Here is a 13,089-nt window from a genome sequence, read left to right on the forward strand (position 1 = left end):
TCTCACATGTGGTAAAATAGAAGAAAGAAATAAGAAATGTTGATCACTAAACAAGCATTTTAGTTTTAAAATGCTAAAAACAACACAATAAAAAGCAGTTATTTTGAATCTGATAGGGAAAAAACTAAGAATGAGACTTAAACTATAGTGAACAGAATGATGCCATCTATAAAGAGGTAAAAACATTTAGATCAGTTTCAAATTCATCAGTTTTAAGGTATCTATCAAAATATATTTTTTGCAAGCAACTCCCCACTTACTCTTCCATCCCATAATGCAACTTATCGTAAAAAGGAGGAGGAGGAGGAAGATTATCAAGAAAACTGCTGCCCTTGAGAGTCTGTCTGGTGGCCTCATCTGAGACACTGCAAAGTTATGTCAAAGGTAGAGGCAGAAAGACAACAAATTTACATCAAAGCCACAACCACTAAGAAATGAGATTATTTCTCTCTATAATGCTGGCCATTGCATTATGCAGAGGGACAACAATTCATTAAGATGTGTGTATTGATCTTGTCCTTAATGCTGGTCTACGTGGGAGGAGGTAGGTATCAACCATCTAACATGTTTGAGTGGGACAGGCTGATGCAGTGAAAAAATTCTAAGCAAGTGTCACTGTCTTTTTCTCATACTCATCAAGAGGATGTTGTTTCACTCTGCTTGAGCTTCACTCCTCCTTTTACATACATATTTTTTTTTACAATCACATTATAAAGAAGAAAAGGCTTTGTCTAAAAGAGATCATCCATAACCAGTCTCTACAAGATAGACACCAACAAAGAATGTAATTTTTGGTATCTGTGAATGAACAGCACTAGTCTGGCAAAAGCACTTTCATGAAGCCAGAATTGTTATCATACTGCTCCATAAAGGATATTCAATGAAGGAATATAAAAACTTCATCCTGCATTTTGACTGTCATGTAGTGAGACATGAGGAGTGTGGCCTAAGCAGTAAGAGAACCTCACCCTAATGCATCTACATTTGCTTGTGGTTCTCCACTCCACCAACCTTTCTGTTAAAATGTGCCACACACCTGATCCACACTTCTTCTCACAAAGATTGGGCATTAAGAACACAAGAAAGTAAGGGAAGCACCAAGAAGCCATCAAGTCTCTAAATGGCAGTCCCTGTATAAAACATACTTACATATTACCATCTATTATCCTCAGCTATGAATTTGTATCATCTTTTAAAGCTTCTTAATGACAACCTGCTTACTGAGTTTATTTTATTCATCTACCACTCTATTTCTATATTTGAGAACAAATTTCTTCCTATTTCTTTTTTTTAAATGTAACTTTATCAAGCTTGAACTTATAATTTCTTATTCTATCCTGATTACTAACCCTGTGAATATTGCTTATGTCACCCTTTTTATATCCTCTGTACCAATTAAAAGACCACTATCAAATCCCCTCTTAACTTATGCCTCACTAAGAAATATAAATGCAAAAGCTTAAATCTCTTTTTGTAAAGAATACTTTTCATCCCATGGATGCTTTCAGTCATTCTGCTTTGTGTATTCTAACAGATCTACGTCCTTCCTGTAATATAGGGAGACCACAACTGTACCACACACTCTAGATGAGGTTTGATTTTACTTTTAATGCTCCAAAAGATTAATTCCAATTGACTTTACTTTGGCATCTATGCAGTGCTTCCCCTGACAATTTTTTTAATATTTTTTATTTCTTATACATCCAGTTTTCCTAGTCTATTAGGGCCAGGAAAATGCCTCCCAATGAACTTGGGAACTGTTACCTCAAGTGGATGGCCTTCCTAACCTCAGACTGTGGCCAGGATTCAAACCCATGTGCCTGAGGATCCCTTGGCTCCAAAAGTGCATGTAGTACCAATATACTACACCTAAATCTTTTTTGTCCTTTGATCTTACCAAAGCCTCATTCCTTAACTATTGTGTGGATTTCCTTTATGTACACTTTACATTTGCTAATACTGAATTGTATTTACTATCTACATATTATGTAATTTGCAAAATTACATAATTTATCAGTCCTCTTGTGCATAATGCAGTGGTGATTATATTGAATTTGATTTACCTTATGTATAAATGAATGAAAGGAAAGCAATACAGTAATCCCTCTATTATCCATCCCAATCAAACCACGGAATGTCCAGAAGTTGCATTTGTCTGGATACTGCATATCTGATTTGTCATTTGCTGGAAATCAGTGTTGAGAATGGTACAATAAAGTATTACAGATATATACAGCCAATTCTAAGAAAAATTTCCTTTATGACATTCCAGTCACAAATACTTATTTATGGATTGACATTCCTGTCACAAATACTTTTGGATTTTTTTTTTTTTTTTACCTTTCACCCGGTCTTTGTCCTACATCTGGCACAATACCTGTAATGGTGTTTTTTCTAGACGAGTTACACATTTTCTGTATGTGAGTGTGCTGAGTGAAGCTTCATAAAGTTAAAATATGAATGCCAAATCACATTTCATGTGATAACATCATAAAAAAAATAATTTCTGGCATGAGAGGATGAACAAGCCCTGGAGAAGCCAGGGCACTGCTATGTCCAGATACTGGAGGGATTACTGCACTAGGAATGTTTTCAGTTATTTATAACAAAGAAATAATCTTAACTAGTATTACTGTACATAATACAGCAGAGCAAAGCATACAACATAAATAGAAGTTCAAATTAAAATGTCAAAGAACTACATATCTATCCAGGCAAATTTGTAAGAGCCTGTACTGCGACAAGGAAAAATATTTCATTGGTTACGTCTGAGACCTTACTTAAAAGAAGGGAAACATGCCACCAGGCTATTTTACAAAAACATAGGAACATAAGAAAATAAAGGAAGCTGCAAGAAGCCACCAGGCCTACACATGAGGTCTTGAATTTCAATCCTGAACAATTTCAGATGATATTAGTTTGTCTTCTTTCATACTACAGCCACTGTTCATTCAGAAGTGCATTGGTATGTGATGCAAGCCAATGTGTAATCTTGTCTCACAGCAGGAGGAGGCTAGCAATCCACCCATCTTGATGTATATGTAAATGCATGTATGCAAGATAAAAAAAAAAAACAATCTATCTATATACCAGGATGGCAATCCCCCCACACGGTGGCCCAGACAAAGCACTACATACTCATACACAAATCATTCATATCCTTAACCCAGTTGGCTCCTAGTGGAAAGGGCCAACTCATACACAAATCATTCACATTCTTAGCCCAGTTGGCCCTTAGTGGAAAGAGACAGTCTCATGGACTATCGCACTACACCCCAGGAGCTTAAGCATAGTGCAGCTGGCCATATACATCAACAGCAAGGTCCGACAGCATATGCTAGTTTACCCCTGTACCTTTATAATGAGACCTTTCCCTATCATGCATCTACTCCTATCCTGCAACCACAGCAGATGCAGGGTACTTCCTATGAAGTGCCCAGCACCCTAACTGGGTCCATATGCCAAAAGGCCCTGCCAAGTCCACTCACACACCCTCCCAGGGGTCAATGAGACGGCATAATTTTCATGAACTTACCACAACAATAACTGATAAATACATAAATAAATACATAAAAGTGAGTTAAGAGGGCATGTTCATGGAGTTAAACTTCATACATAATGGGAAAATGCATTCAAAACAGAAAAAGATGTTGTAACATAAAGATTATAGTTATTATAATTTTTCCAAATATTTGCCTTCTTCCATGCAAGGCCTCATTGACATGACCTATTGTTAGCAGATACATGACAAAAAAAAAAAGTAATAACCTGTAACAGTAACACAATAGTGTATATCAGTATTCCAAGCAAACCTGCATGTGATTTCAATTTTGAGCTTAATAAAAAGAAGAGAAAAGTGAGATTATCTTACCTTGTTTACTGGCATCCATCAATATTACAATAATGTTTGATCATTCTAATCCACTCTCCTGGTACTAAAACCACAAGTATACCTATTTCTTACTAACAACATAGTAATAGCAATCCTGTCAGGTGTTACAGATGGTTTTGCTTAATTAGAAACTGTAAATGAAGAAAATATACATAAAACTGAAATAAATGTGAAAGGAAAACATAAAAAGTATCCACATAATCCCTTACACCACTATGCCTTCCCTGACATTCTATTGAAACCTTCCCATTCCAAAGTACTGCAAGATAACCTGTTATTTGAGTGAGTCACACTAGAGAGTCACATCATAATTGATTCATTAATTTAAGCTACAGAAGAAAAATAAATGAGGAATTATCTCTTGCCTCAATCCCCTTTGGGGAGTTCTTTGCAACAAGTGTTAGATACAGATAGATAGATAGATAGATCAGTAAATAACTTACACATATTGTCAATTGAAGTATATGAGCAGATTTTTCAATCTGCTTTGGGTCAAAAAAAAAAAAAAAAAAAAAAATTACATAAAGCACAACAGTTGCAAATACATGCAGGGGAGATGATTCACATTGGGTGGAGCATGTAGGCCGTCAAAATACAATGGAAAGAGCAATATTGGCGTATATGAGAAATTTGGCGTGACAGGAAACAGAATGAGGAGTGGATGATTGGTGAAGTGTGACACAATAAGGCCGTTTGGCAATGTGTTGAGAAAGAAGAATTTGTAGAGAATAGTTATGAATGAAACTGAAGGATAATATATGGTAGGGAAACAATCAATACAATGGATAAAAGAAAGTGGAGGAGTACTGGAAAAAAGATGATGGGCAAAAAATTTAATGAGGGAATAGCAGAACAGTATGTATAGCTTTTCTACCATAACCAACCTCTGAAGGGATGGGACAAGGTACTGGAGAGAGAGATGGATAGCAGATTTGTTCACCTTTTTTAATTATTTTCCAGCATTCAACTGAACAAGGTCTGATGTATGTACTTGAAGGACCTATCAGATTCTAAAACAGACCAGATTCATATTCTTAGCAACCAAAATGCAGCACTACACAGTATCTAATATACTCTTCTAAGAAGCTGAATCATAAATTGGGAGGAGATAAAATGTTCAAAACTGAATCATATTTGGATTGCATAACTATACAAAAACAAAGAATATATAATACAAGTGAATCACCCTAATTCTTAAAACTTGCCTTGAGCTTTGCGGTAAAATGGGTTGCTTCCCAAAATTGGGAGAGGATGTGCTTCTGTGTTGAAGACCCACTCATCAAGACTCAGGAGGGAGTCATCCGAGAATATCAAATACAAATACTGTAAAAGACAACTCCATTACAATTTTGTAAAGCCATAATTTGAAATAAAATTACCCAAATATAAAACATGTCATGATGAGACAAAAATAAAAAAAATAAAGTCAGGCATTGGAGGACTATACATAGCTTTATGAATTTAACAAAGTTGTGGATAGAAAATGGCTTTCAATGACATAGGTACCTTGAAAGTCTCAGCAAAGATAAAGCTCTGCTGAACATCATCTTTCTGTGGAGTTTCCATGTACACGTTCTGGATACCACTGTAGCCAGCCTCTGCCCGGCAATGCTTTTCTAGTGCCTGTACATGTATTATATATGTGATAATTAATTATTCTAAAGGTATATTAGCAAATAAAACTTTGAAAGATATGGCAAAGAAAAGTGCCATCTGAAATAGACATCTTATAATAGCAAAACTATTAAGTTTTTTTTTAGATGATAAATAACTTGGTAAGTAGATACAAATAAAGTTTGATGGTCAGGAAGAATATAAATGTCTACATGTAAATATTACATATACAAGGATAGAATCATGTAGGTGATGAAAGCAAGAATGATGAAAAGCTATAGTGTCAAACACAAAAAATTAATGAAATATTCAAATTCTGATGTATCCATCAGAATATCAATATATCAATTTTAAGTAGACATGCCATGAATTTTAAGGAAATGTGCGAAAGTAGTGGTACAAGGTAATATGAGACAAGATAATGTGATAGTGCTGAAGTAATCTGAAAAGCAAAAAATAAAATGAAAGAGCAACAGAAGAGTGTATGGAATGACAGAGAAGAGTTGATAAGTATACACAGTGGTGAAATAAAGGAAGCAAAGACAAGAATCACTAAAAGGAGACTCCAGTAATGTAAAAACAAATGACTTTGATGAATTTTTTACACTTTTTATAATATTAATAAGAGTATATATTTCATGAAAAGCTTGCCTTAGTATTACAAAGTTACTGTAGTCAATACTAACCAGAACTGCACCCCATGCCCATTCTCGGTACTTGGGATCCTTGGTGAATCTCCACATGTAGAACCAGCTTTCAATGGCCTCTGGTCTCAAGATGTAGTACTTCTCTGATGACTTGAGTGCCCGTGCCTCAATACCTTCTGTGAATCTGAAGCTCTCTGGACCCAGACCAGTTGGAGTGCGGGAATATGACTCGTGACAAGTATGGGCCAGACCTTCGGCTATTTCCATGTGCGTTCCTGTTATTTCATTTTCTAATCTCTTGGCACCTAGTGCATACATTCCACCTGATGGGAGAAATAACAGATGGTGAATTGCAAATTACAGACCATGCATATGTGCAGGTGCACACGCACACACACACCAGGCACCGAGAGGCTCTGGAGGAGTTTGGAAGGGGACTTCTGCATCATCCACGTCTCAGACACATGCTGCTACCTGACGTGCCTTGCCCAGTCTGTGCCACCAGACACCACAACAAGATAATGTCCCTAAAGGCACCGCGCACGGATCGGTACATACTCAGCGCCATTCCCTCCGTGATGCAAGCCATCAATAAATAGCATTTCTCTTCTAGATTAGACTTATCTTTAGGATTAATGTTAAGTATTTCCCTACCCCCTCTGTACATTTTCAGTTTGTAAACTGCCTGAATAATAAGCCATTTATTATTATTATTATTATCATTATTATTATTATTATTATTATTATTATTATTATTATTATTATTATTATTACACACACACACAAAAAAAAAGTTTAAAAGGAAAAATATCAGAAATAAAATTTGAAAACCTAATAATATAAAAATGTGTGTGTGTGTGTGTGTGTGTGTGTGTGTGTGAAATCTATAATCCCTCCGTGATGCGAGCCATCAATAAATAGCATTTCTCTTCTAGATTAGACTTATCTTTAGGACTAATGTTAAGTATTTCCCTACCCCCTCTGTACATTTTCAGTTTGTAAACTGCCTGAATAATAAGCCATTTATTATTATTATTATTATCATTATTATTGTTATTATTATTATTATTATTATTATTATTATTATTATTATTATTACACACACACACAAAAAAAAAGTTTAAAAGGAAAAATATCAGAAATAAAATTTGGAAACCTAATAATATAAAAATGTGTGTGTGTGTGTGTGTGTGTGTGTGTGTGTGTGTGTGTGTGTGTGTGTGTGTGTGTGTGTGTGTGTGTGTGTGTGTGTGTGTGTGTGTGTGTGTGTGTGAAATCTATAATGACCTACTAGACCTTAATTTGAAACCAGTGCAGACTTCATGAATGGTCTGACAGCTCAGTGTTCAAAGACACCATTACTCCTGACAGGACTTAGTGGCTTGGTGTCCAAATACTGAGTGGGACGTCAAATCTTTGTGGTTTTCTCCTACAAACCTAGCCCAACTGTATGATCTTACAGCCTTTTATATACTTCAAATATGACACACTAGTGCTAAAATATTTGTGTTTTACTGTGGAATAAGCACCTTCCTCCTCATGTCTTGATATCAACACAAACAGTAAGAACAAAAAAATTCTCCATGCATATATATATATATATATATATATATATATATATATATATATATATATATATATATATATATATATATATATATATATCAATTAATGATTTTTATCATAATTTTACTGCTTCTCTCTATGCTTTTCATGTCAAAAGAAAAGAAAAATCTGCACTAAGATCTATAACCCTGAAAAAACAAATTTTACAAGAATTTCATTACTCTCAAAAGAGAAACCTCTATCTAATGTTGCACTTTAAATACAAAGGAAACTCAGCAAGAATTAAACAACAAGTATTAGCTACACCTTACCTGAAAAGCATGCCAGATGATCCATTTTGTGTTCTAGGCGGTTAAATTTGCTCTCAGCTAAGTATGTGAGACCAGTGTGTGACTTCATGACAAGGCGGTTAGTTATGACACCGATAGCTTCCTCATACATCTCCCGGGCCTCTGTATCCTTTCCCCCAGACTGGATGTAAGCTTTTATAAGGTACTCATAGAAGCTGTCACCAAGGGCACCAATGGAGGTGTGACCTTCAATATAAAAAAAAGCATATACCTTTAGAATCATTATCAGACACTTGGTGAGAGAGAGAGAGAGAGAGAGAGAGAGAGAGAGAGAGAGAGAGAGAGAGAGAGAGAGAGAGAGAGAGAGAGAGAGAGAGAGAGAGAGAGAGAGAGAGAGAGAGAGAGAGAGAGGTAAAAAGGAAAAAGATATAATATTGGAATTAGTATATATTCCAACAAAACAATGATAAAATGGAGATGGGTGTTATTATCAATTAAAATTTAAGAACCCACCTTAAAGAGTGGGTTAATTACCAAGGATCTAGGATTGGGTAGGATCTGAACCCCTTGACTTTAGGGTTTATAGGCATGCAATGAACATGACCCAGGCAGTTACTCAGCCACACTCAATTAACACACTCCAACTCATCCACCAACAGCTCCAACTCTGCTTGCTTTGCTCTCTACCCATACGGACATCCCAGCTAAGTATCCTGATTAGTCATGGAGGAGGCAGTAGACACCTGCCGAAACGATAATTACTCCCAGTGAGGTCTAAAGCACTGTTCTGGGGGTGCTGTGAACTTATCATTAAACCCAGCTGTGACCTCACTGAATGTTTCCCTTTGTGTCTCACAACACAAGGGGGCAGCCACAGCCTGCCCTCTAAAGACAACTCTCTTCCTCCACACAAAACTACAAGCACCTAATAACACACACACCCTTCACTCAAAAATGTTAAAATCATCATGGCAACTCCTACACAAGCCTCAGAGTCCCCATCTGGGGAGGGGACCATAAATGTCCCCAGGTTGGACTGCCTTTCTGTTGATGACCCTAAGTGTCTTGACACCCCCCTCAACGTTTTCTTCATTAACTTTGCAACATTCGCGGTCTAAGATCTAATTTTCAATCTGTAGAACACCACCTCTCCTCTTCTAAACCTCATCTTCTTTTCCTCACTGAAACTCAGGTGTCTGAGGCTACTGACAGTAGCCCCTTTTCTGTTCCCTCCTACTTTCTCTATCCTCATTTTCGATCCAAAGCTGGATGCTGCGTTTATGTGCGCAATGACTTAACCTGCTCTCGTGCCCACGCTCTTGAATCTTCCGAGTTTTCCACCATCTGGCTACGACTACAGAGTCACTCTCATACTAAATTCATCTGTGCCGTATACCTCTCACCTAACTCCTCTGATTATAAGAAATTCTTTGACTACTTAACTTCCAAAGTGGAGCACATTCTGACCCTCTTCCCTTTTGCAGAGATCTCCATTCTTGGAGACTTCAATGTTCACCACCAGCTTTGGCTTTCCTCTCCCTTCACTGACCATCCTGGTGAACTAGCCTACAACTTTGCTATCCTCCATGACCTAGAGCAATTGGTGCAACACCCTACTCGTATTCCTGATCGTCTTGGAGATACGCCCAACATTCTTGACCTTTTCCTGACCTCTAATCCTTCTGCTTATGCTGTCACCCTTTCTTCTCTGTTGGGCTCCTCCGATCACAATCTCATATCTTTATCTTGTCCTATCACTCCAATCCCTCCTCAGGATCCCCCTAAGCAAAGGTAGCTCTGGCATTTTGCCTCTGCTAGTTGGGGGGACCTGAGGAGGTATTTTGCTGATTTTTCTTGGAATGACTACTGCTTCCGTGTCAGAGACACATCTTTGTGTGCTGAGCACATAACAGAAGTGATAGTGTCTGGCATGGAGGCGTACATTCCTCACTCTTTTTCTCGTCCTAAACCTTCTAAACCTTGGTTTAACACAGCTTGTTCTCGTGCTATACATGATAGAGAGGTGGCCCACAAAAGGTACTTAAGCCTTCCATCACCAGAATCTCATGCACTTTATATTTCTGCCCGGAACCATGCCAAGTCTGTTCTCTAACTAGCTAAAAAACTCCTTCATTAACAGAAAATGTCAAAACCTTTCAAGATCCAACTCCCCTCGTGATTTCTGGCATCTAGCCATAAATATCTCCAATTCTTCTTCCCCTCCTCTATTTCAACCAGATGGCACCACTGCTATCACATCTATTTCTAAAGCTGAACTCTTCGCTCAAACCTTTGCTAAAAACACTACCTTGGACGATTCTGGGCTTGTTCCTCCCTCTCCTCCACCCTCTGACTACTTCATGCCACAAATTAAAATTCTCCGCAATGATGTTTTCCATGCCCTCACTGGCCTAAACCCTCAGAAGGCTTATGGGCCTGATGGGGTCCCTCCTATTGTTCTCCGAAACTGTGCCTCCGTGCTTGCACCTTGCCTAGTCAAACTCTTTCAGCTCTGTCTGTCAACATCTACCTTTCCTTCTTGCTGGAAGTTTGCCTACATTCAACGTGTTCCTAAAAAGAGTGACCGTTCTAATCCCTCAAACTACTGTCCTATTGCTTTAATTTCCTGCCTATCTAAAGTTTTTGAATCTATCCTCAACAGGAAGATTCTTAAACATCTATCACTTCACAACCTTCTATCTGATCGCCAGTATGGGTTCCGTCAAGGCCGCTCTACTGGTGATCTTCTGGCTTTCCTTAATGAGTCTTGGTCATCCTCTTTTAGAGATTTTGGTGAAACTTTTGCTGTTGCCTTAGACATATCAAAAGCTTTTGATAGAGTCTGGCGCAAAGCTTTGATTTCCAAACTACCCTCCTACGGTTTCTATCCTTGTCTCTGTAACTTCACATCAAGTTTCCTTTCTGACCGTTCTATTGCTGCTGTGGTAGAAAGTCACTGTTCTTCTCCTAAATCTAAATCTATTAACAGTGGTGTTCCTCAGGGTTCTGTCCTGTCACCCACTCTCTTCTTATTATTCATTAATGATCTAAACCAAACTTCTTGTCCTATCCACTCCTATGCTGATGATACCACCCTGCACTTTTCCACATCTTTTCATAGATGTCCAACCCTTCAGGAGGTAAACATATCACGCAGGGAAGCCACAGAACGCTTGACTTCTGATCTTTCTAAAATTTCTGATTGGGGCAGAGCAAACTTGGTATTGTTCAATGCTTCAAAAACTCAATTCCTCCATCTATCAACTCGACACAACCTTCCAGACAACTATCCCCTCTTCTTCAATGACACTCAACTGTCCCCCTCTTCTACACTTAACATCCTCAGTCTGTCCTTTACTTATAATCTGAACTGGAAACTTCACATCTCATCTCTAGCTAAAACAGCTTCTATGAAGTTAGGTGTTCTGAGACGTCTCCGCCAGTTTTTCTCACCCTCCCAGCTGCTAACTCTGTACAAGGGCCTTATCCGTCCATGTATGGAGTAAGCTTCACATGTCTGGGGGGGTTCCACTCATACTGCTCTTCTAGACAGGGTGGAATCAAAAGCTTTACGTCTCATCAACTCCTCTCCTCTAACTGACTGTCTTCAGCCTCTCTCTCACCGCTGCAATGTTGCATATCTAGCTGTCTTCTACCGCTATTTTCATGCTAACTGCTCTTCTGATCTTGCAAACTGCATGCCTCCCCTCCTTCCGCGGCCTCGCTGCACAAGACTTTCTTCTTTCTCTCACCCCTATTCTGTCCACCTCTCTAACGCAAGAGTTAACCAGTATTCTCAATCATTCATCCCTTTCTCTGGTAAACTCTGGAACTCCCTGCCTGCTTCTGTATTTCCACCTTCCTATGACTTGAACTCCTTCAATAGGGAGGTTTCAAGACACTTATTCATCAATTTTTGACCACTGCTTTGACCCTCTTGTGGGACTGGCATTTCAGTGGGCATTTTTTTTTATTGGATTTTTGTTGCCCTTGGCCAGTGTCCTTCCTACATAAAAAAAAAAAAAAAAAAAAAAAGTCACTGGCCTGTGTACTGTTAGGTACTTAGCCAGACCACAGGTTTCCCCTTCACAATGTAAATTCCACATATATAACCTGGCTTTGGAATCCATATGCTAACACCAAATTGACAAAATAGAAAGTTATAAAATTACATGTTACAGCTTGTAAATAAAAGCTTGATATAAGAATTACGGGAAGACCAATGTAATGATGAAACGAAATAAGGGCAGTGCACTGTTGTCCATTATAAGTTTATTGATGTTCTCTTTCTATGCATTTATGAATATGGTGACTGACTAAGTTTGTCAGGAGTGTCAAGAGTAACAAGGAACATAATTTCAGCGGATTTCTTTTTAAATATTATCACATATTACACCCATGTTTCTACTAATACTGTTTGTCCAAATCAGAAACATTCTGCAGTCATCAATGTGCATTTGGTCCAAAGACCAGCCAACAAAACAAAAACATGAATCAGACACTTACGTTGGCCCCATTTGCCAGTTTTAGGATTCATGTAGTTGGGATAGAGCCCATCAGGTCGTTCTGCCTTCTTGATCACGTCCCGGATCCTCATCACTTTCTCCTTGAACACTGGGTCTCCAGAGATGTCCGAAAGATAAACAAATTCCAGGTGGAGGGTTCCAAACTCAGATAATATACTGGATCCTCCACTTGCCCAAGCATAATTCTTGGCAATCTAAAAACAAAAGAGCTTATCTGAAAATACCTCATATCAACAGCATTTTAGAAATATAATTCCTCTCATACCTGATGTAAGGTGAAGTATGTTTACAAGTAATATCATTAATATGTTGGATATCTGTGAAAGCAATGAGAATCTTTGTAACATGAAATTCTTCTTAACAGGGCAAAAGCCAAGCAATGGAAACCTGTATTAAATCTAGTAAACAAGCTTAACATAAAAATTCACAAAAAAAAAACAAGATATTCATACAATTAGTAATTTGCAATCAGGTCATTGTGATTTACATTATCATTACTGTCTTTTACAGCTTACAAGACACCACATCTTTGAAGATGCACCCTAATATTTGAA

General features: G+C 37.8%; 1 protein-coding gene across 1 annotated transcript in view; it reads right to left on the bottom strand.

Moving 5' to 3' along the window:
• The window catches only part of LOC135093549 (mannosyl-oligosaccharide alpha-1,2-mannosidase IA-like), a 38,737-nt gene that overhangs the window by 6,916 nt on the left and 18,732 nt on the right, over positions 1–13,089 (bottom strand). The window contains exons 4-8 of the mRNA XM_063992901.1: positions 12,516–12,729; positions 8,031–8,255; positions 6,193–6,476; positions 5,399–5,515; positions 5,098–5,215 (exon numbers count right to left, since the gene is read on the bottom strand). Coding sequence (XP_063848971.1) covers positions 5,098–5,215; positions 5,399–5,515; positions 6,193–6,476; positions 8,031–8,255; positions 12,516–12,729 — 958 coding nt within the window. The remainder of the gene's footprint in view (positions 1–5,097; positions 5,216–5,398; positions 5,516–6,192; positions 6,477–8,030; positions 8,256–12,515; positions 12,730–13,089) is intronic.

This window comes from Scylla paramamosain, chromosome 3 (genome assembly GCF_035594125.1).
Source record: "Scylla paramamosain isolate STU-SP2022 chromosome 3, ASM3559412v1, whole genome shotgun sequence".
NCBI classification, from domain to species: domain Eukaryota; kingdom Metazoa; phylum Arthropoda; class Malacostraca; order Decapoda; family Portunidae; genus Scylla; species Scylla paramamosain.